Source organism: Mustela erminea, chromosome 12, assembly GCF_009829155.1.
Source record: "Mustela erminea isolate mMusErm1 chromosome 12, mMusErm1.Pri, whole genome shotgun sequence".
NCBI lineage: Eukaryota > Metazoa > Chordata > Mammalia > Carnivora > Mustelidae > Mustela > Mustela erminea.
Window position 1 is genome coordinate 13,805,197 of NC_045625.1, and position 20,123 is coordinate 13,825,319.

The 20,123-nt window shown below is 47.9% G+C and overlaps 1 protein-coding gene across 6 annotated transcripts in view; it reads left to right on the plus strand.

Moving 5' to 3' along the window:
• Positions 1 to 20,123, plus strand: part of CDK5RAP2 (CDK5 regulatory subunit associated protein 2) — a 176,877-nt gene continuing 156,754 nt past the window's right edge. For 5 of the 6 annotated variants that reach the window (XM_032307028.1, XM_032307030.1, XM_032307031.1 and 2 more), the window contains exons 1-3: positions 2 to 251; positions 10,918 to 10,985; positions 14,296 to 14,363. In XM_032307028.1, coding sequence (XP_032162919.1) covers positions 196 to 251; positions 10,918 to 10,985; positions 14,296 to 14,363 — 192 coding nt within the window. In that variant the 5' untranslated portion in view covers positions 2 to 195. Of the gene's footprint in view, positions 252 to 10,917; positions 10,986 to 14,295; positions 14,364 to 20,123 lie in introns of all 6 variants that reach the window. The other variant, XM_032307032.1, reaches the window with a different exon arrangement.

Sequence of the window (20,123 nt, forward strand, 5' to 3'; positions counted from 1 at the left end):
CTCGTTTCCGTAGGAAGAAGCGCCGGGAAAGATGGCGGCGGCTGCGGTTTGAATTCCAGCGGCGCCGCCAAAGTCCGAACAAGAGCAGGATTGGAGGGGGCGGGGACCTGGGGAGCCTGCGGGTCGCGACAGCGGGGGGAACCAGTTGACCCCGCCGCCACAGACACCAACGCCACCACCTCCTCTGTGTCCACGATGGACTCGGTGTTGGAAGAGGACGTCACCCTCCCCGGGACGCTCAGCGGCTGCAGGTGCGGCCGGAGCTTTGCAGGGGCGCGGTAACCCGGCCGGGATTCCCGCTGATGGGGGTACACCCTAACCGAGACTTGGGGTTTCCCCTTGAGGGTGTTTGAAGGCGTCCGGACAGGGGCAGTGTGTGGGGTGGGGTCTGGGATGGGGCGTGTCTCGAGGACCCAGCAGCTTATACTGATGTGGGGGAACCGGGGGTCCCGACCTACATCACATCTGCCTCTCGTATTTCGGGAAATACTTTGAAGAGGATGTGAGGGTCCGCTAAGGGGTTTTCTGAAAGAGGGAGAGGTGGGGACCTCTTGGAATGTACCACTGGTAGGGGCTGGTTGAGGAGTAGGAACCTTGGGGGCACTTGATGGTTCATTCTGACTTGGAGCTTTGCTTTCATTATGGGCAAGGTATCATGGGGTCACATAGTGGCCCCCAAGACGGAGGCAGTGAAGTGCAGTTAAGAACTGTGAAGGAGTTGAACAGAACTGGATTAAGGTCCAACCCTTTAACCTAACCAGTTGTGCGACTTTTTAGTAAAGGGATTTAACCTGTTTTCCCGTCTGTAAAATGGGGCTAATAGTTAACATCCACCCAACAGAAATTGGGGTGAAGATGAAAAGAGAAGATGCCTTCCCCGCGATTTGCTTGGCAAGAGTAGTGTTTGGCACATAATTGGTGCTTAAAAAATGATCCTGTGTTACCATCTTTAGCATCGTCATCATCCGTTTGTCAAACTGGGGACTAATGGCTGGGAGTGGCCTCCCAATGGACCTGACCCAAGAGGCTGATGGAGCCCACATTGTCTGTGGGACCTTTTGGTCGGAAAGCCTGACAGAGCCCTAGACTGCTCCAGGGCTGGGGCCGTTTGGTTTTTGGGGGCTCCTGGTGGAGAGTGGGAAGAAAGACGGGAGGAGAGCCCTGACTGAGAATCCATAGTGTTTATCCAGCTCTGCTGGGGATAGGCTGCTGGTTTTAGTCAACAGACCCTCACTGAGAGGGTGCCCATGTTATTTATTGTGCAACCCCGGGATACTTCTAAGAGTGAAATGGGCACAATTAATATTTATGTCTAGACAGCGGTTATAAACTGGTCCTATCTTGGGCAAACCTGGACACATGGTTACTGTGTTTACTGAGAACCCATTATGTATCAGGCACAGAGCAAGGCCCTTTGCAGCTCCTGCCTGACAGCATCCTTGGTAGTTCATCACGGCCCTTTCTCTTCCTCTGATTACCACTGTCCTAACATACTGGGAGGACCTCTCACCTGGATTGTCCTCACGCCGGTAATAGTCTTTATACTACAGTGTGAAAGCCTTTTTACGGTGTGAGTCTGATGGTCAGTCTGCTGCTGTGTATATGTTTAGTGCTTCTCACCGCCATTAAGACAAAGTCCATTAATGGTCTCAGCTCTTATCTCTGTGCCAGCTGACCAAGCCATTGGGCTTTGGGACCCAGGCATAGGTGGGTTTTAATCCCAGTTCTGTATTTAACAACCCTGTGGTCTTGGGCAAGACCCCTTGGGAGTTTCCGTTTTTGTCCTCTGAAAAATGGCTGAATCTGAAAGGATTTTGACCAGTGTCTGAACAGCACAGCGACTCCGCCGATGGACACATCTCCTCCCTTGCCTTCCTCTCCTGCTTCGCTGTAGACATTCCTGTGACTGGTCTCTTTCCCGCTTCAGACCCTCCCTGGCTCCCCAGCCCTCTCAGGATGAAGTTCTTTACCATAGTTTCCAAGGTCTTTGTAAGTTGGCCCCATTTACCTCTTAACCTCCGCTGTCCTCTGTCCCTGCCTTTCTCGCCCCCAAACACTTCCCTCTGCCTGGCTGCCAAGCTCTTTGTCACGGGTGGCCTTGCCTTGTTCTTTCTGACTGTCGGGCCTGTGCACCGTTCTTCCTGCTGCCCGGGTTGCCTTCCCTTCTCCCCTTTTGCCTTATTAATGCCTCTTATTTTTCAGGTGTCACTTAGATTTCAATGTCAGGAAGGCTTCGCTGACATGCCCCCATCCCCACCTGGGCCCTCTGGGCTCTTCCAGCCACCCCTACCCATCACTGGCCCCAGCTCAGGCCTTATTTACCTCACTGGTTTGTTTTTAAGATTTTTTTTCTTTGAGAGAAAGTGCACAAGAGAGGGAGAGACAGAGACAGAGAGAGAGAGCCCATGCACATGAGCGGAGGTAGGGACAGAGGGAGAGGGAGAAGCAGACTCTCCGCTGATCAGGGAGGCCAGTGAGGGACTCAATCCCAGGACCTAGGAATCATGACCTGAGCCAAAGGCAGATGCTTAACTGACCGAGCCACCCAGGCGCCCCTACCTCACTGAGTTTTTTTTTTTTTTAAAGATTTTATTTATTTATTTGACAGAGAGAAATCACAAGTAGATGGAGAGGCAGGCAGAGAGAGAGAGAGGGAAGCAGGCTCCCTGCCGAGCAGAGAGCCCGATGCGGGACCCGATCCCAGGACCCTGAGATCATGACCTGAGCCGAAGGCAGCGGCTTAAACCACTGAGCCACCCAGGCGCCCCTACCTCACTGAGTTTTATTGACTAACACTGTTCAGTAGAAATATAACATGAGCCACCTATGTAACTTAGACTTTTCTAGGAGCTGCAATGAAAAAGTAAGAAAGAAACAGGTGAAATTAATTTTAATAATATATTGATTTAACCCCAAATTTCCATATATTACCCATCTAACTTGCAAACAATAAAAAATGATTAGTGAAGTATTTCACATTCTTTTTTACCTTACAAAGTCTTTGACAGCTGGTATGCATTTTACGCTTACAAGCACTTCTTGGTTTGGATTTACCACATTTCAGGTGCTCAGCAGGTACGTGTGGCTGGTGGCTCTGTGTTGGATGGTGCAGGGACACCTATAACGTGTCTGTCTTCCTAATTCGACTCTGGCCTGTTGCCGAGCAGGGCCTGTGTTTTGTTTATCTTTGTGACTCCGGTTCCTAACCTGGTATGAGGCACATAAATGGACAGAACTATCCCCTTTTTATAGGTGGGCACACTGAGGCTCAGAGAGGTGAAGTGAATGGTCTGGGATTTCATAAAAAAGTACATGAGTGAGCAAAGATTTACTTTATTTATTTATGTATGTATTTATATTATTTAAATTTTGGGTAGTTCCCATACAGTGCAATATTGGTTTCTAGAGTAGAATTCAGTGATTTGTCACTTATACTTACAACACCCAGAGCTCATCATAACAAGTGCCCTCCTTAATCCCCATCCCCCACCTAGCCCATCCCCCACCCATGTCCCTCCATCAACCCCCTTTGTCCTCTATCAGTTAGGAGTCTTATTGGAGCCGGGATTTTAATCCAGGCTTTCTGACTCCAACGCCTGGCTCTCGGTACCTGTCATACCTTCAGCTAGTTCTCTGAACTTGTGCTGAGAGGCCTCTGGGAGGATCTTAGGGAGCTGCTGCCACGTGAACTGGCCCTTCAAGAGTGGCAGAAAGGTCCTGAGTGAGACCGAGTCTCTATTAGCTGGTCGCAGTGGAAGAGAAAAATCCGTGGAATAAAATCATCTCTTTTTAAACTAACACGAGTACTTCTGGTTGGTATTTCCAAGCCCCAGTTTTAGAGACGAAAAAAGTCCAGTTTGTCCTCAGACTTTTGTTGAATCGGTTGATATGCATCATTCTCTCCAAACTTGATCACCTGTGGGTGCCCCAGAGCGCTCCAGGCCTGTGAGAGTCGGGCTCAGATGCCATGCCTGGGAGCCTTCCCAACGCTAAGGCCCTTTATTAAGCCCTGCCAGGTGGTTTTGGAAGATCCTGGTCTTTGTACTCAGGACGACTGGATCTGAATGCTGCTTCAGCCCACTTACTGGCAGAGTTGCTTTAGTAATTCAGTCAACCCTTCTGAGCCTCAGTTTCTCTTCAGTGATAACGCCTAGTTATCGGATGACTATATGGATGGAGCAAAGCTTTGTGTATTCTGTGCCAGACAACTGCTGGGCGTACATTACATGTTAGCTGTTTTTATTTTATTGTTACGGTGTTGCACGGTTTCCTGGACAAAATCCTTGGTGCCCACTACCTTGGATTTGTCCCTTAGTTTTCATGTCTGCGGTTCTGCCTCTCCCTAACTGTGAATTTCTGAAGGCCTGGGCCCAGGTTTGTTCTTCTGTAGGTTCCTCTGGTGCATGACCAATAAGTGCTTGCTCTCTGGTGAGGGGCATACCAAAAGGAAATGTTTTCCTGCATGTTTATACACAGTCATACTTTGTCAGGCCAAGAATGCCTTCATGGACTTTTGTAGAAGGAGGTCGAGAAAGAGGATGGTGGGATGAAATTTTGGTGAAGGTTTGTAGGCTTGATCTAAGACTGAGCTTGGATCAGGGGTGCCTCTAGGCTTGAAGTTTGTAGAACATGTTCCCAGTCACCAGTATAAGCTTAGTGAGGGCAGGGAGCGTGGCTGGCTTGTTCCCCACTGTATTTTTAGATCTAGAACCATGTCTGGCACATAGATAGCAGAGGATCAACAAATAATGAGTCAATTTTGTTCAGTCTCTAAAAAGACAAATACCATGTAAACACAGGCTCCATATTTAGCAGTGAAATACTGCATTATAATCACTCTGAAAAAGTGCATACACAGAATGTCAACTGCTGTAGTCTTTCTGGAAGACAGTTTGGTGTTAAAAATATGCCCAGGTGTGTTTTTTTTAAAAACAGCTTTATTGAAATGTAATTTGTATGCCAAAAAGTTCACCCATTGAAAACAGACTAGTCAGTGATTTTTTAGTGTATTTACAGAGTTGTGCAATCATCACCATAATGCCATTTTTTAAAAAAGATTTTATTTATTTATTTGACAGACAAAGATCACAAGTAGGCACAGGGGCAGGCAGAGGGAGAGGGGGAAGCAGGCTCCCCGCTGAGCAGAGAGCCCGATGCGGGGCTCAATCCCAGGACCCTGAGATCATGACCTGAGCTGAAGGCAGAGGCTTAACCCACTGAGCCACCCAGGCACCCCTCCATAATCCCATTTTAGAATACTTTCGTCATCTAAGAAAGAAACCCTGTGTCTATTAGCGGTCATTCCCTGTCTAAGCTTGGCTGCTGTAACAAAAACGTTAGAGACTGTGGCTGACTTATAGATGACAGAATTTATTTCTCCCAGTTCTGGAGACGGAAGTCCAAGATCAGTGTGCCAGCATAGCTGAGTCTTGGTGAGAGCCTTCTTATGGGTTGCAGACTGCTAACTTCTCATTGTTTCCTCTTCGGGTGATGAGCAGAGAGAGGAAGCAGATCTCCTGTAACCCTAGTAAGGGCACTAATCCCATTCATGGGGCTCTACCTTCCTAGCCTCATCTAATCTTAATAACCTCCCAAAGACCCCACTTCCTAATGCTGTCACTTGGGACAGGGGGTAGGGTTTCAACCTAGGAATTCTGGGAGGGGACACAACATTCATAACACTGGCTAGTTCTCCTCCCCTACTCCGCCCCCAGCCCTGGGCAACCACAGTCTAGTTTTTGTCCATTGATTTGACTGTTCTGGACGTTTCATATAAATGAAGTCTTACACTATGTGGTCTTCTGTGAGGTTCACCCATGTAGTGGTATATCTGTGACATACTTCATTCCTTTTTATGGCCAAATAATATTCCACTGGATATATGTAACATGTTTTCTTTGTTCTTTCATTGGCTGATGACATTTGGGTTGTTTCTGCTTTTTTTTTTGGCTCCTATGAATAATATTGCTATGAACATTTATTCATGTATAAGTTTTTGTGTGGATGTGTGTTGTCCTTTCTCTTGGGTATAGAGCTGGGGGTAGAACTGCTGGGTCATATGCTTACTCTGTGTATGTTTGACATCTCAAGGAACTGCCCAGCACTTTGTACCCTCCCTCCAGTAGCAGAAGAGGGTTCTTCTGTATCTTCACAGCCTTGTCAACACTTGTTATTGTCTGTCATTTTGGTGAAGGCCAGCCTCCGGGGTGTGACACGGTATCTCCTTGTATTCGTTTATATTTCCCTGATGACTAATGATGTTGAACATTTTTTCTTGTGTTTCTATAGCCGTTTGTGTACAATTGATTCCTGAACAACATGGGGCTAGGAGCGTGATGTCCTACATACTGGTTAATCCACATGTAACTTCTGACTCCCCCCAAAACTTAACTACTAGTCTATTGTTAACCAAGAGCCTGATTCATAGACAGTCGATTAACACATATTTTATGTGTTATATGTATTATATATATATTGTATTCTTGCAGTAAAGGAAGCTAGAACATAAATAGAATTTATTATTAAGAAAATCATAAGGAAGAGAAAATACATTTACAGTACAGTACAGTATTTACTGAAAAACATTTGTGTGTAAGTGGACCCATGCTGTTCCACTCATGTTGTTCAAGGGTCTACTATATTTTCACATCCTTTGCCCACTAAAAAAATGTGAATATGTCTTGACCCAGCAATTCCACTTCCTGTTATCTTAGAGAAATTATCATGCACCTGTACAGGGAGACCTGTATGAGGATATTCATAAAGCATTGTTTGTAGAAGGAACAACTTGGGAGCAAATTGAATTACCGTCAGGGGATCGGGTAAATACACATCCTTTCAAAAGTGAATTTTAGACTGTGACACATTGGCAGCTCATGTAATTCAATTTTGTAGGTGTCAACTAGAATTTTAAAAATATAATAGCATAGAATAGAAAGCATTTCAAGAATTTAAGGGTAATATATTTCCTTCTCTGGATTGTGGTCAGTGAAGTTTGAAAAACACTGCTGTAGAATGCTTTGTGGGAGTTAAAAACCTGAAGGTACTTCTATTTGTACTATCATGAAAACATCTTTGGGACACATTATGTAAAGAACAGATACTGCGGAATAATATGTACAGTTTGATGGTATTTGTTTTGCTTTTAAAACCACAAAATGAAACTATGTCCCTGTATCTGTAAATACATAGAAAAAGGCCTAGAAGGACACATGTCTTGCCAACAGCAGTGACGACCTCCTAGGGGGCTCAGATGGGAGTGGGGAGTAGTCAAGAACTTTAGGCTTGTCTTTTTTTCCCCTCCCACTCCCTTCACCCATTTTGCCCCTTCCTTCCCTTCCCTTTCCCCTTCTGGCAACCACCCATTTGGTCTCTGTGGTTATGAGTCTGTTTCTGCTTTTTTGTTTGTTTTGTTTTGTAGAATCTCTATTATAAATGAAACCATATGGTATTTGTTTTCCTTTGACTTATTTCACCTAGCATAATACCCTCTAGGTCCGTCCATGTTGTTACAAATGGCGAGATCTCCTCCTTTTACATGGCTGAGTAATACTCCAGGGCACGTATATACCACGTCTTTATCTGTTTGTCTATTGATGGACCTTCAGGTTGTTTCCTTATCTTGGCTGTTGTACATAATTCTGTGATGACATAGGGGTGCATCTCTCTTCATATTAGTGTTTTCGTTTTCTTTGGGTAAACACCCAATAGTGGAATTACTGGATTATATGGTAATTCTAGTTCTCATTTTTTGAGGAACCTCCATACTGTTTTCTGTGGTGGTTGCACCAATCTGCATTCCCACCAGCGGTGCAAGAGGGTTCCTTTTGTCCCCACATCCTCGCCAACACTTGTTTCTTGTCTTTTTGAGTCTAGCCCTTCTGACAGGTGGGAGGGCGTATCTCATTGTGGTCTTGTTTTGCACCTTCCTGTTGGTCAGTGATGTTGAGCATCTTTTCTTGTGTCTGTTGGCCGTCTAGATGTCTTACTTTGGATTTTTTTTGTTTATATATTTCTTCGCTAATTTAGGATAAATAACAGAATGAAAAATGAGTTGTTAAAAGACAGACCAAAGTGCACTTGGTATAATTGTTTTCTGAACGTGGTGCCTAGTTCCAGTCACAGCTCTCCCGACACTTTATCAACAAAGCCCGCGGTCCGCTGGGCCTTCCTGGGGCTTGTGGTGTGAACGGACAGCGGCTCTGCCACCCACGGCACAGAAAGCGACTGTGCCTTTTGGGTGGTGGTGGAGCAAGACAAGAGAGTGAGGTGGCAAAGCGCGGCTGAGCGTCTCTTCATTGACCCAACACGGAGTCGACAAAAAGCCTCGGAAAGGGTGCTCTGTGCTGGTCACTGGGAATCCTCTGCCTCGGTTCATTTGGCCTGTATCATGTTCCCCTGCAGGAAGGCGTGAGGGGCATCCATGGGCGGGGGGAGATAGGGGCTGTAGAGGTTAAGAGCATAGGGCCTGAAATCAGGCCAGCTCGGGTCTTTCAGCTTACTAAGTTTTCTGAGCTTCTGTGTTCCTTGTGTGTGTGTGGTTTATTTTTAAAAGGCAACAATTAAAAACTACCACCTTCCACAGAAGGGCCATGGTGAGGCCACAGCGGGAGGCCACCTGTCCCGAGTGTGGTGCCCGTTCCCCTGTGGGTGCCCCACACGATAGCTCAGTAGGGTTATGCTGTACTTGGCCTTTGAGGAAGCCAGCGGTGACTAGGTGCCACATTCGTCTAGGAGCTCTGGGTGGCCCGGGCCCAGGTGAGCAAGTGGAATACGGACCCTGAGAAACTGGATTTTGGTCTCTGCGTGGCTGAGATCCCCTTGTGATTTTGGGCCAAGAGGTTCTTCCCCTTTTGGGCCTTTATCTCCCCCACCAATACCGTGATAAAATTGTACCTAAGCCCTCTGCTTTTGCTTGCATAGTTCTGATTTCTAGTGGGGGTCCTTGAAGTCCCACGGCTAAGAGCAAAGGGGACGAGGAAGCTACTTGAAGCTGGAGGGTGGCTGGAGCTGACGGGAGATGAGATGACAGAGTCATAGCATTTTGAAAGTGGTTAGGTAAAGTCCAAATGGAAATTTGGCAGGAACGAGGCAGGAACTTCTGCATTAAATCGTGGTTTCTTTTCATAAATGGAATGTCAAGTGTCATTTTTCAAGCTTCATTGTTTGCCTCTTGGAAACTTGTCTAAGACCAAATTCTTTGGCTTTGCTTGCCATGTAGTTTTCCAGTGTGTTTCATCTTCGCTGGAGTCATTGATGGGCCAGTTCAGCCCGTGGTGGTTAGTTAGTGGCTGTGGCGGAGAGAACCCCAGATTGGGAATGTGCAGACCAGACTGTCGGCTAAGCCCGACTAGTAAGCTGGTGTAGCACTTTGGACCTTTGGGCCACCATCTGCAAAAGGTGCTGTTTGAACTTGTTTTTAATTTCTAATATTCAGTTTAGGGAATGGAGTTTGTTCTTCTAGTGATGGTTATTGGAGGAAATGAAGAAGTATAGAAAATTTGAAAAGGAGGAGACTATCTCTCAAATTATAATTTTTTAATATTCCCTTTGTCTTCTTACAGATGCATAGCCCACTTGGTTTCCAGGAAGGATTTGAGGTGACTTTAGTGTACATGTATTTTTCTTTTTTCATAGTTGAAGCCATAGTCTACTGAAGTTTTTTTCACTTATCTTTGTAGCAGACACATACTATGTCATTGTTCTCTTGATGTTGGAATCTTATGATATCCAGTTTTTTGCTTGGCTCTGATGGCAAAGGTCCATTCCCAACCCCAGAATTGGGTGATCAGACAGAATTTTCCTCAGAACAGGATGGATTTGGATTTAGAAACATGGAGAGAACTAACTGCCAGAAAGTCAAGCTGAGCGTGCCTCAGCCCATCGTTTATAGCTCGGGACAGGGAAGCATTATTGGAGGTTAGACAGAAAAGGCTCGGGTTCTGGATTTGGTTGTCCACTTGACTGCCATGTGACTCTGGCCAGGCTGACTCTGTGCCCTAGTGCCTCCCTTTGAAAATGCATGGACTCTTGGGGCACGGGCAGCTCTCACAATGGGAAATCTTTCATAAATTTCCAAAGCGCTGGATATTTTATGGTGACAGTAATATTTTGTTCCTATTTTTGGAGTGCCCTCAATGTGCCAGGTGCCTTGCTGGGCACTTTGTGTCTTTGATATTTGGTGACTTACGAAGTAGCTGCTGTTCACCTTTTACGGATGAAAGAAGTGAGGTGGGGAGGGGTATATGACAGAGGTTAGAATAGAATCCAGCGTAGTGTCTTTTCTGGCTACCACACCTCCTGTTATGGTTCAGTTTTCTGTCAGTGTCTCCAGATGCTCACTTAACCTGTTTTTATAGTTCAACCAGTAAAATTTCTTGGAGTTTGCATTTTTGTTTGACTTTTTAAAAGCGTCTGAGTTGGTATCAGGTTCTTAGAAGCTTAATTTTTGGTCGTGGTAGGCATGTCAATAGTGACAATTCCAGTAAAGACAAAAACAGTGTATAGCACTTATCGAGTGCTTACTATGAGCCAAGTGTCATAAACATGAACTCATTTAATCTTTACAGGGAGGGGGTGGTAAAGCCCCATGTAGCAGGTAAAGCGAGACTCAGAAACGTCAGTAGCTTACAGTTGGCACAGTGTCTCTGCGCCTGGCATATATACGCTACTTGGAACACTTGCTGTCTGAATGAATGAATGAGGAATGACCGTCCTTGCTGAAGGTCACTCAGCCAACACATGTTAGAGCCCCAGAGCCAGAGTCCTTCCCCTCTGCGCTGTGTGTCTCCCAGTGAGCTCAGCTGTGCGCTGCTCACTGCCTATGGCCTGATGATTGTCAAGTGCAGTCCAGGCAGTCCTCACAGTCTCTGTTGTTCAAACACTGACTCATGTCTTCCTGCCCATGCTCTCTCCTAGTGGCCTTGTTCCCAATTTACCGGACGAAGTGGATGGCATCAGCCCTATTGCTGGTTTGGGAAGTGGTGGTAAGTATACAGGGCCGGGCATTCTCTTGACCGTGGGGCCCTTGAGGCCTTGGGCCTGGGACTGGGCTTCGAAGTCTCTGGGGCCCAGAGCCTACCCGGGCATGGTGAGGGGCTCTCTGGAGGTGCTCAGTGTTTTTTGTACCTACTGAATTGTTGTCTGCCTCCTTCCATAAACACTGGCGCGGAGGAATTGATGTCCTTTATGCCATATTCCATGAGCTCGATTTCTTGCCACCAGGCTCGTAGAGATTGAGCCGGCGTTCGCCGAACTGGGCGGCTTTGCGGAGGCTGGACTGACTGGGTCAGGCCTGGAGGATCTGCTGGTCTCGGCCGCCGAGCAGCGGGGGGCCCCTGCGTGCTGCTGAGCGTCCGTGTGCCAAGGCCTTCCTGGCAGGCTGCTGGATTCCATTTGCTGGTCGAGGCCCAGCATTCCTCCACGGGCCTGCCCTTTGGAGACAAATAGTTGGTTAGACCACAGGAGACGGCGCTGAGGAAATAAGCAGTCTGTTGTGTTTAAGCTGGATTAGGAGGAGACTTTCCATGGGGCAATTTGGCTTTTGCTAAGCATTCTTCATAATTTTTGTTTCTGAAAGAAGCGAATGCTGTCATAAGCATCTGAGGGATGTGCTGCTAATCTGCCTTGTTAAGTATCTCAGAGAGGATTTCACTTGTGGTTGTGTTTGTGTTTTTGTTTTCCTCTTCTCCAAAGTGATGAGACATGCAGAAGGAAGAAGTTTTAAGAACAGATAGTATCAGTGTCATGAGGTGTAATTTCTGGAGAATATTTTAACTTATAGGCCCCCTCAGGTTTTCCTTGAGAACCTGTTAACTTCTTCTTCTTCTTCTTCTTCTTCTTCTTTTTTTTTTTTTTAAGATTTTATTTATTTATTTGACACACAGAGGTCACAAGTAAGCAGAGAGGCAGGCAGAGAGAGGAGGAAGCAGGCTCCCTGCTGAGCAGAGAGCCCGACGCGGGGCTCAATCCCAGGACCCTGGGATCATGACCTGAGCCGAAGGCAGAGGCTTAACCCACTGAGCCACCCAGGCGCCCCGAGAGCCTGTTAACTTCTACCTTAAACGCAAAATCCATCAGTTTCTGTTCTTCCTGTGGGCAGACAATTAGAAGTGGAGAATTGATAGGACTGCTCTTTGCTTCAGCCCATAGTGTATGTTGCCAAACCCTGGGCTAAATGTTGAGATTCAGCCTTGAACATGGTTGTGACCCAGCCTGGAGGATAGAGAGTTCAACAAAGAAATGTCATGGTGAATCATATGACTAATGTGATGAACAAAGAAAAAAGGTGCCGTGAGTGGGGATGTGGGTGAGGTGGGCCAGGCAGTGAGGGGGTGGGGGGGGTGCCCTAGTGTGGAGAAGGTGGGCCAGGCAGTGAGGGGGTCAGGCGGAGTGGTACCCTGGTGTGGAGGAGGTGGGTCAGGCACGAATTTCTTAAGACAGTGATCGTGGAGCTGAGACTTGGGGAATGAGTAGGACCAGGTAGGACGCAGCCGTGGGCAGGAGAGCATGGCCAGTCTGAGAAGCAGGAAAACAAGCCTTTGTGCCCTTTGCCTGGTACACAGGGCTCTTGACAGTCTGCCCCTGCCTCTTTCCGGAGCCTCTTTTGGGTCAGTGGTTTCTGAAGACCATGCCTACCTCTGGGCCTTTGCTTGGGAAGTTTCTTTTTCCTTTTGTCTTCCTCTGCCTGCTGCCTCTTTGAGACTCAGTTCAAGGCTCACCACCGTCTTGGCTCTCCCCAGGCTCATTTCTTGCGCTTTCCTCTCCAAGCTTACACGTTTCACCTGTTTCAGTTCATTTATTCCTTTTGGTGACTTTAAAACATCCAGGATCAGACCCTCCTCCCCTGCTCGTCATCCTGCCACCTGCTTTAAGCCACCGTGGTCTCCAGCCTATCCTGACTGGTCCCCTCGTTTCCCTCTAAGTGCCTTCAGTCTGTTCTCAGCGAGGCAGCCAGAGGTAGAAACCTAAGTCCAGGTGTGTTACCCCTCAGCCATGGGCCCTCTGGGGGCTCCCTGTCCCAAGAAGAGCCCACAAGGCTGTGCGCAGTCTGTCCGCCAGCACCTCACATACCTCCTGTCCTGTGGTCGCCTTTGTTGACTGCTGGTTCTCGCGGGCACGGTGCTGCTCACTTTGCCCTTCTCTTCAGGTTTGCCCGATGGGCACCTTCTCAGTGCAGACTTCCCGATTTGGCCCTGACTTAAAATTGCAGTCCGCTCCCCACTCTGGATCTTTCCAGTCGTTATCCACTGAAGTTTTCTCCATGGCCTTTCTCACCTTCTCACATCCTATGTAATTATCCTGTTATTTTGCTCATTTCCATCTTCTCTCTCGAGCCCATCAGCTCCATTTGTTTGTTTCCTGATGTAGCCAGATCTAGAATTGTGCCGGGCGGAGAGTAGGCCCCCAGCGCATATTTGTTGGAAGAATGGATTCATTCACTGATGCCGTGCACGTTCCCCCAACATCCGAACAGCGCCAGGCACTCTGTGAGCACGGTGCCAGTTTGGTTACCCGCCTGTCTTGCCCCCTAGGTCAGAGCCTTTTGAGCACAGGCTCACCGTCTCTTTGTCCCTTCTTTCCCCAGCACCTAGCATGACGCTTGGCTCACAGTAGGTGTGTAGTAAGCATTTGTTGGAAGAAAGGAACTGTGGAAAGCTTTGGGCATTGGCCAAGTCTGTAATCACCCTGAAGCGGGGATGGGCAGTTTCCAACCTGCTGCTTGCATTTGGAATTAAAACTTATGGGAACGCAGCTTCCTTACTTATGGATTTTCTGTGACTGTTTTTTTGTGCTACAACAGAAGAGCTGACCAGTTGTGACAGATTTTGGGCTTTATGTTCTACAGAGCCTAAAATATTTATTGCCTGGCATTTTAAGGAAAAGTTTGCCAACCCCAGTCAGTGACCTCTGCTTCAGTCGCTGGCACGTGAAGAGGGTACACCGCGCAGCAGGAGAACCGTATGACAAGCACTAGGGAAGTGCCTATCAGCACAGTTTGGCTGGGCCCCAGCCTGGCGCGTTTTTTGGGTTTGTTCTCTGACACGTTACACTGGGGCTACTTTAAGTAATTTGTAAATATTTGAAATATAATGGTTTAGAGCTTTCCCTAGACTCAAGCCAGTAAATCACCACAGACAGAAAATGCCAGCAGGATATACTGTGGGAGCTGTTCTTGCCTTTTTTTTTTTTTTTCCTTTTTTCTTTTTTTCTTTTCTGGGCTCTATTCCCTAATAAAGTTTCTGGGCAATTTGCATACCATGCCGTTTTCCTGTGTCTGTTTTACCTTTTTTATAGTGCTCCCAAACGTGTCAGAAGAAACGGTGTCTCCCACCAGAGCACGGAACATGAAGGACTTTGAAAATGTAAGTGGAGATGCCACATCATCTTCCCTCACAAACCACGTCTGCTGCTGCTGTCCAGCCAGGCCCGGGGGGAGCTGTAGTTCTCGGGAAGTGTCGAGGCTGGATAATGCCAGAGTCAGGGGCAGTGCCGTGTCTTATGGGCGTTCTCCGTGTGACAAGCCCATACCTATGCCTGCCGTCAGCCCTTTTGTACACGGGGCCAGACACGGGTTCCGCCAGGATCACCAGTTTCCAGCTTTGGGGAGTTTGGTGTCCTCCCTGTGGCCCGGACATAAGGCTCTTCCCAGACCGCCCAGTGAGAGGAGCTCACGTTTGCCAAAGGCGTCCCTGTAACGTAAGGCATGTTACCAATGGTCCCATTTAGTCCTTGCCAGAACTCTTTGAGACACTTATATTATCCCCATTTTACAGATAAGAAATCTTAAGCCTAAGAGAGATTCGTTTAGAGTCACATAATTCTCGAGTGGCGGAGCCGGGATTGGAATCCAGGTTTTTAAGGATTCCATTATTCTTCCCACTGCCGTCTGCCAGCGCCTTGCCTTTTGCAGGCTTCATCTTTGTTGCTGTGGAAGGAGACGGGAGCTGCCTGTCCCCAGGTCTGCATACAGAGTGAGGACGGGTTACGTGGTGACGGATCCGGCTCCTGTGCTAAGTGTCTTCCAGCATCGTGTTTTTCATCTGTTAGTGGAGGGGGCTTGTTGTCAAGGAACAGGAAAATGAGGTTATTTTTCCAATTCCAATTCTCCTTAACAAGTTACCTGTTCAGCGTGCTCATTTATCATGGGAAGGATTAGACCCTTCTTCATTTGTAGCCAAATGAAAGCCAGACTCTGCAAGACACAGGAGATGTTTATCAGGGAGAAGGTGGAGGACAGAGAGAAGGACGCTGCGCAATTACGTTTCTCTCTCCCCAGTTGTCTTTACAGAACAGAGCGGTACTGTCTCTGGATTTAATTTAGAATACTCATTACTGCTAATAGTTATCTGCAAACCACCAGTGACCAATTGAAGAAATGACTTGTCAGATCTCTAATGGAAACAAGTAATTTCCGAGCTTTGAGTTGTTCTAATTTCAACTGTACAACCCGGTCTATGCTGTGGGGTCTGGGGCCTCAAACAAATGAGATTTGATTATTCCACATCGTGTATAATTAAAACGTGCTCTGGTATTAAATGGCTGTTGCTGTTTTATCATAAGAGTAATAATAGCTGCTGTTTATTGAGCTCTGGCTCTGAGCTGGGCACGTTAAATGTTCAGCTCTTCACGTGTGTTCCTTTAATATAAGAGCTGCTCCGCAAGATACAGAGTTATTTAATTTTTGAAGGGCACCATTTTGAATTTTATTTCTAGATGGAAAAACTTAACAGAATCTTGGAATGGTGGTTTCACACTTAATCGCGTGCCTTTTGAATGGGAAGGAATCTGAGAATTGAGTCCAACCCTCGTTCTGTAGGTAGGAGACAGCGAGGCCCAGCATGTGACACGAAGAGCTGCTCTGGGAGGCTGTCTGTGCCACCTGGGGGCCCGGCCTCTCCAGCCCGCTGCCTGTGGGGGGACCTTGGGCCGGTCCCGTCATCTCTCTGTCCTTTGTCTCTGCCATGAGCACAATCACAGTTTCTGCTGCTTCGGGCTCCAGTGAGGGCGGAGCGGGCGCGTGCGTGTGAGGCGTGGGGAGGCCAGACACCGAGTTCCTTCTTTGTGTCAGCTCTTTCTCCTCACCGTCGTGTCGTCCGTCCGCTCTTCTTTTCCTTAACTCTGTCACGGACTTAAGTCTCCCTTCCCTAGATGGGTTCCCGAGGACCTAAACATTGTTTTTCTTGAAGGTGAGAGGGAGCCTTCTATGCTGATAGGTTTTAGGATTTATGTTTTTTCTTTATGACTGAGGTCCTTCGGCTGCTGTTCGGTTTTTATGGCATTAATATTTTTTATTGTAGCATTTTCCAGAGCAAATTCTGCTGTTGAAATGGAAATGACCACAGTGTTCTCAGCGTCTCCCTTTCAAGTCTTTATGAGTCACTGAAATGTTCCATTTGGCCTGAGCTGCGAAGTGCATGATCTCTGTGTGGAGGTGGTCTGAACTTTCTGTGGGATGCTTATAGGAAATGCTTTTGGCATTGAATGCTAATTTTAAAGTTAGCATGCATGTTAAGGAGGGGTTGGAATACTTTTGATTTAAAGGGAAACTCAGGCTTCCTAATACTTTTGATTTAAAGGGAAACTCAGGCTTCCTCTTATGCTAGTCTCAGATGCTGGGAAACTGAGCGTCAGGGTCTGTTAGCTAATGTCTCGCAAGACATCAGCCTCCTGGTTTTGGTCAGAGTTCATCCATTCATTGACAGATATTTTGAATATATGCCCTGTGCCAGGCTGTGTGCCCGGGACTAGGGAGTCTGCAGTAGATGAAGACCAGGCCCAGGTAGGCGTCCCTGTCACAGGCTGGTTGGGGAGATGGATTGGGAAACAGTGCAGTGACAGAGGTTAAGTGCAGAGTGCTGTGGGGGACAGAGGAGGGCTCTGAACCTGGCCTGGGGGATTCAGGGAAGCCTCCCTGGAGGAAGCATCCCTGCAGTTGGGTCATCAGGGACAAGGAGGCATTAGCCAAGGTGAGAGACCAGGAGAGCATCCCAGGCACAGGGACTCAATGTGGGCAAGGGCAGCACAGGAGTGCTGGGCTCATGGGGTTTAGGGGATTGTAAGCTCCCTCTGGCTGGAAGGGGGCCATGTCCGGGATCCTGAGACAAGTAAGCCCACCAAAGAAGGCAGGGGTTGGGGGTCTTGTGTGTTACACTGCTTTGGTTGACCTTTGTCTTGAAGATGAAGGGTTGCTGGTGGTAGATGTTAATCTGGGAGGGAAATGACCAGAATTGTGCTTTTAAAAGCCCCTGGGGTTGGTGCTGGGAGGAGGGAACAGCCAGCCTGGTGGTGGGCTGTCGGTGAAGGGCTGCTGCAAGGGTGATGCTGGAGCCCAGGATGTGGTCAGGAGGGGTCAGAAAGCGGGCAGGGTCCCAAATCTGGGGGAGCTCCTCCTGTCCCTTCGTTGGACACGCAGGTGCTCTGCAGCCCAGGGAGGGCACAGACTTACCCAGGCTGGGAAGCAGGTCTACACGGGCAGATCTTTCCTTACTCCAGCATGTGAAAGCCACTTTCCTTCTTTTGGGTCTTTAAACTGGTGGTCTCTTGTCTCAGAGCTCATTAGCTGAGGCTGTACTCACCGATAGGGCAGGCCTTAGGGGAGAAGGCTGTCCAGTCAGCTTGGTCTTCGGTAGGAGCCTGTCTCACTGGTCCTTTCTAGCTGACAGTGTAGTGGGGGCTCCTGACCTGAGGAGGCCTGGCAGAGGCAGCGTTTAGTAAAGGATTATGCTGTTGTGGTGAGACCTGTTCTGGATGTTAGAGTCAATCGATTTTTCTCTCTCGCTCTCAGAATTTTTCGGGTGATTAGGGAAGGCCCAGAACCTGGATCAGCGTAAATGTTCATGTTGCTATCTTTATCTGTACATGGAAAGTTTGAATTCTGGCTTTTCCTGTGGCTTCTAGACAGAGAATGACATGGGTAGCTTTCCATTTCAGTTAATACAGTGGATAGTATTATTTAATGACCAGCTGTTCACAAAGACTTGTATTAAAAGGGAGGGCTAGAAACGTAGTTCACATAATCTCTTCCTGTGGGTCATCCCAGGTGGTTTCTAATTTTTCACTTTTTTTTTTAAAGGTTTTATTTATTTATTTGACAGAGAGAGAGAGAGATCACAAGTAGGAAGAGAGGCAGGCAGAAAGAGAGGGGGAAGCAGGCTCCCCGCTGAGCAGAGAGCCCGATGCGGGGCTTGATCCCAGGACCCCGGGATCATGGCCTGAGCCGAAGGCAGGGGCTTTAACCCACTGAGCCACTCAGGCGCCCCTGATTTTTTCACTCTTACGAAGCTTCGATGAGTATCCTTGTGCGTATATCATTTTACGGTTCCAAGATGAGGTCCTTAGGGTAAATTCTGCAGCTCTTGTCTCACAACCACCTGCCCTGAGGTGCTGGTGTTCTTGTATCTGGGCCTTTAGTCCCTTCTGTTGGCAATTCCTGGTCTCAGCTGAGGCAGTTGGTCAGATTTAGTGTTTTACCTAGGAGGTTTGCATCACTAGATTTGTTCTGTGACCTGTCTATGGTGAGTTACTTATCCCCAGAGAAGAGATGCCCTTGTCCTCCACCCCATCCCGTAGGCCCTGCCTGGGAAGCTTTTCATGCACCATGGTGTTCGTATATGACATGGACTGGAGAATGACCAGGAGGGGGCTTTAGGTCTTGCTCTGCCACTAACTGACCTATGAGCTCGGTTAAGTCGTTTCGAGAAGCCCATCTGTAAAGTGGGGCCGGTACTGTCTTTTGAGTCAGAGTAGTCCTGAGGGTTTGGGAAGCATCTCATGGGATGCCTGGCACATGGTGGGTATATAAATGCTGGTGTGTTCATTCTAATCTGAGGACTGTTTATCACGGCCAACTCCCTCGGTTCTGGGGACATTGATAGGTCCCAGCAATGTTCAGTTTCTCTTGATCCATCTGTGAAATTTTTTTGATCTTGGAATGAAATCCTTAACTTCTCGCCACGGTCCACAAGACCCTGCCCTGTGTGATGGGCTCGTCCTGCGCTGCTGAGGTCAGCACCTGCCTGTCTCCATTATGCCCTGTGCTTGGCCGCACGGGCTGCTCTCACTAACCCATGTGGGTAGGGCCTTCTCACGTGCTCCTCCCTCTGCCTGGAATCCCCTTTCTCCCTCTCCTTGAATGGCAGGCCTCTGCCCTTCATGTCCCAGCTTTAATGTGACCTCGTTAGACAGGCTGTCCCTAACTCCTTCCCCAAATTGCCAGAGACCCCCATTATTCTCTCTGATAGCAGGCACTCAGCACCCGGCCTTTTCCACTCTGGATCTTACAATTGTTTGTAATTACATGTCTTGTTTATGTACTTGCTTAACATGTGTCTTTCTACTCTCTCCCTGGTTCTCAGCAAACCTAACAGGATGGTGGGCACTCAATAAATGTTTGTTAACTAAATGAATGTATGACCTTATATAAGAAACCAGATCTGTAAATTTTGGTTGCCTTGTCTGTGGCATGGGTAGATAATTTCTGTCACGTGCAGTTGTGATGAAGATGAAGTTAACGGACGCCAGGACAGCTCCTGGGGTCCTAAGCCTGCGGCGGGGTGGGGGCTGCTGTTGTTGAGATAGTGGCTAAGACTGGTAGTTGGAGCAGGCTGGAGTTTGTGATTGGGGTGGGGCCACGCTGGGTTATAGGAGAGCAATCAGTAATGCAGGCAGGTGAGGCTAAGAAGGGAGAACAAGGGGTGTGATTCGAGCAAGGCAGGAGACCAAGAACTGTGTGGGAGGCGGGTCAGTGGACGTCGTTCAGGATGGTCTGTAGCTGGCCAAGTGGGGTTGTGGCCGCTGTCCTTGGTGCTGGCTGTGTTCCAGATGGGACTTGGCAGCACCCAGGGCTGTGGGACTCAAGTTTGACTTGTGGCTGGTGGGCTGTCTGGTCAGTGTTAAGTGCAGGGTTCACCCTTGCTTACGGCTCGTCCTTGGCCTCCTGCTTACCAGATTGAATGCTGTATGTGCTCACACCTCTGCACGTCCTGCCCGTGCCCTCCAGAACCTGGCCAGATGGCGGGCTGGGCAGTGTAAATTTTTACAATCTTTTTGAAGGCCATTTGGAAAGAGATTTTGATAGTCATAAAAATAGTATTACTCTTGAGCCCAGTAATCTGTTTTGGTGA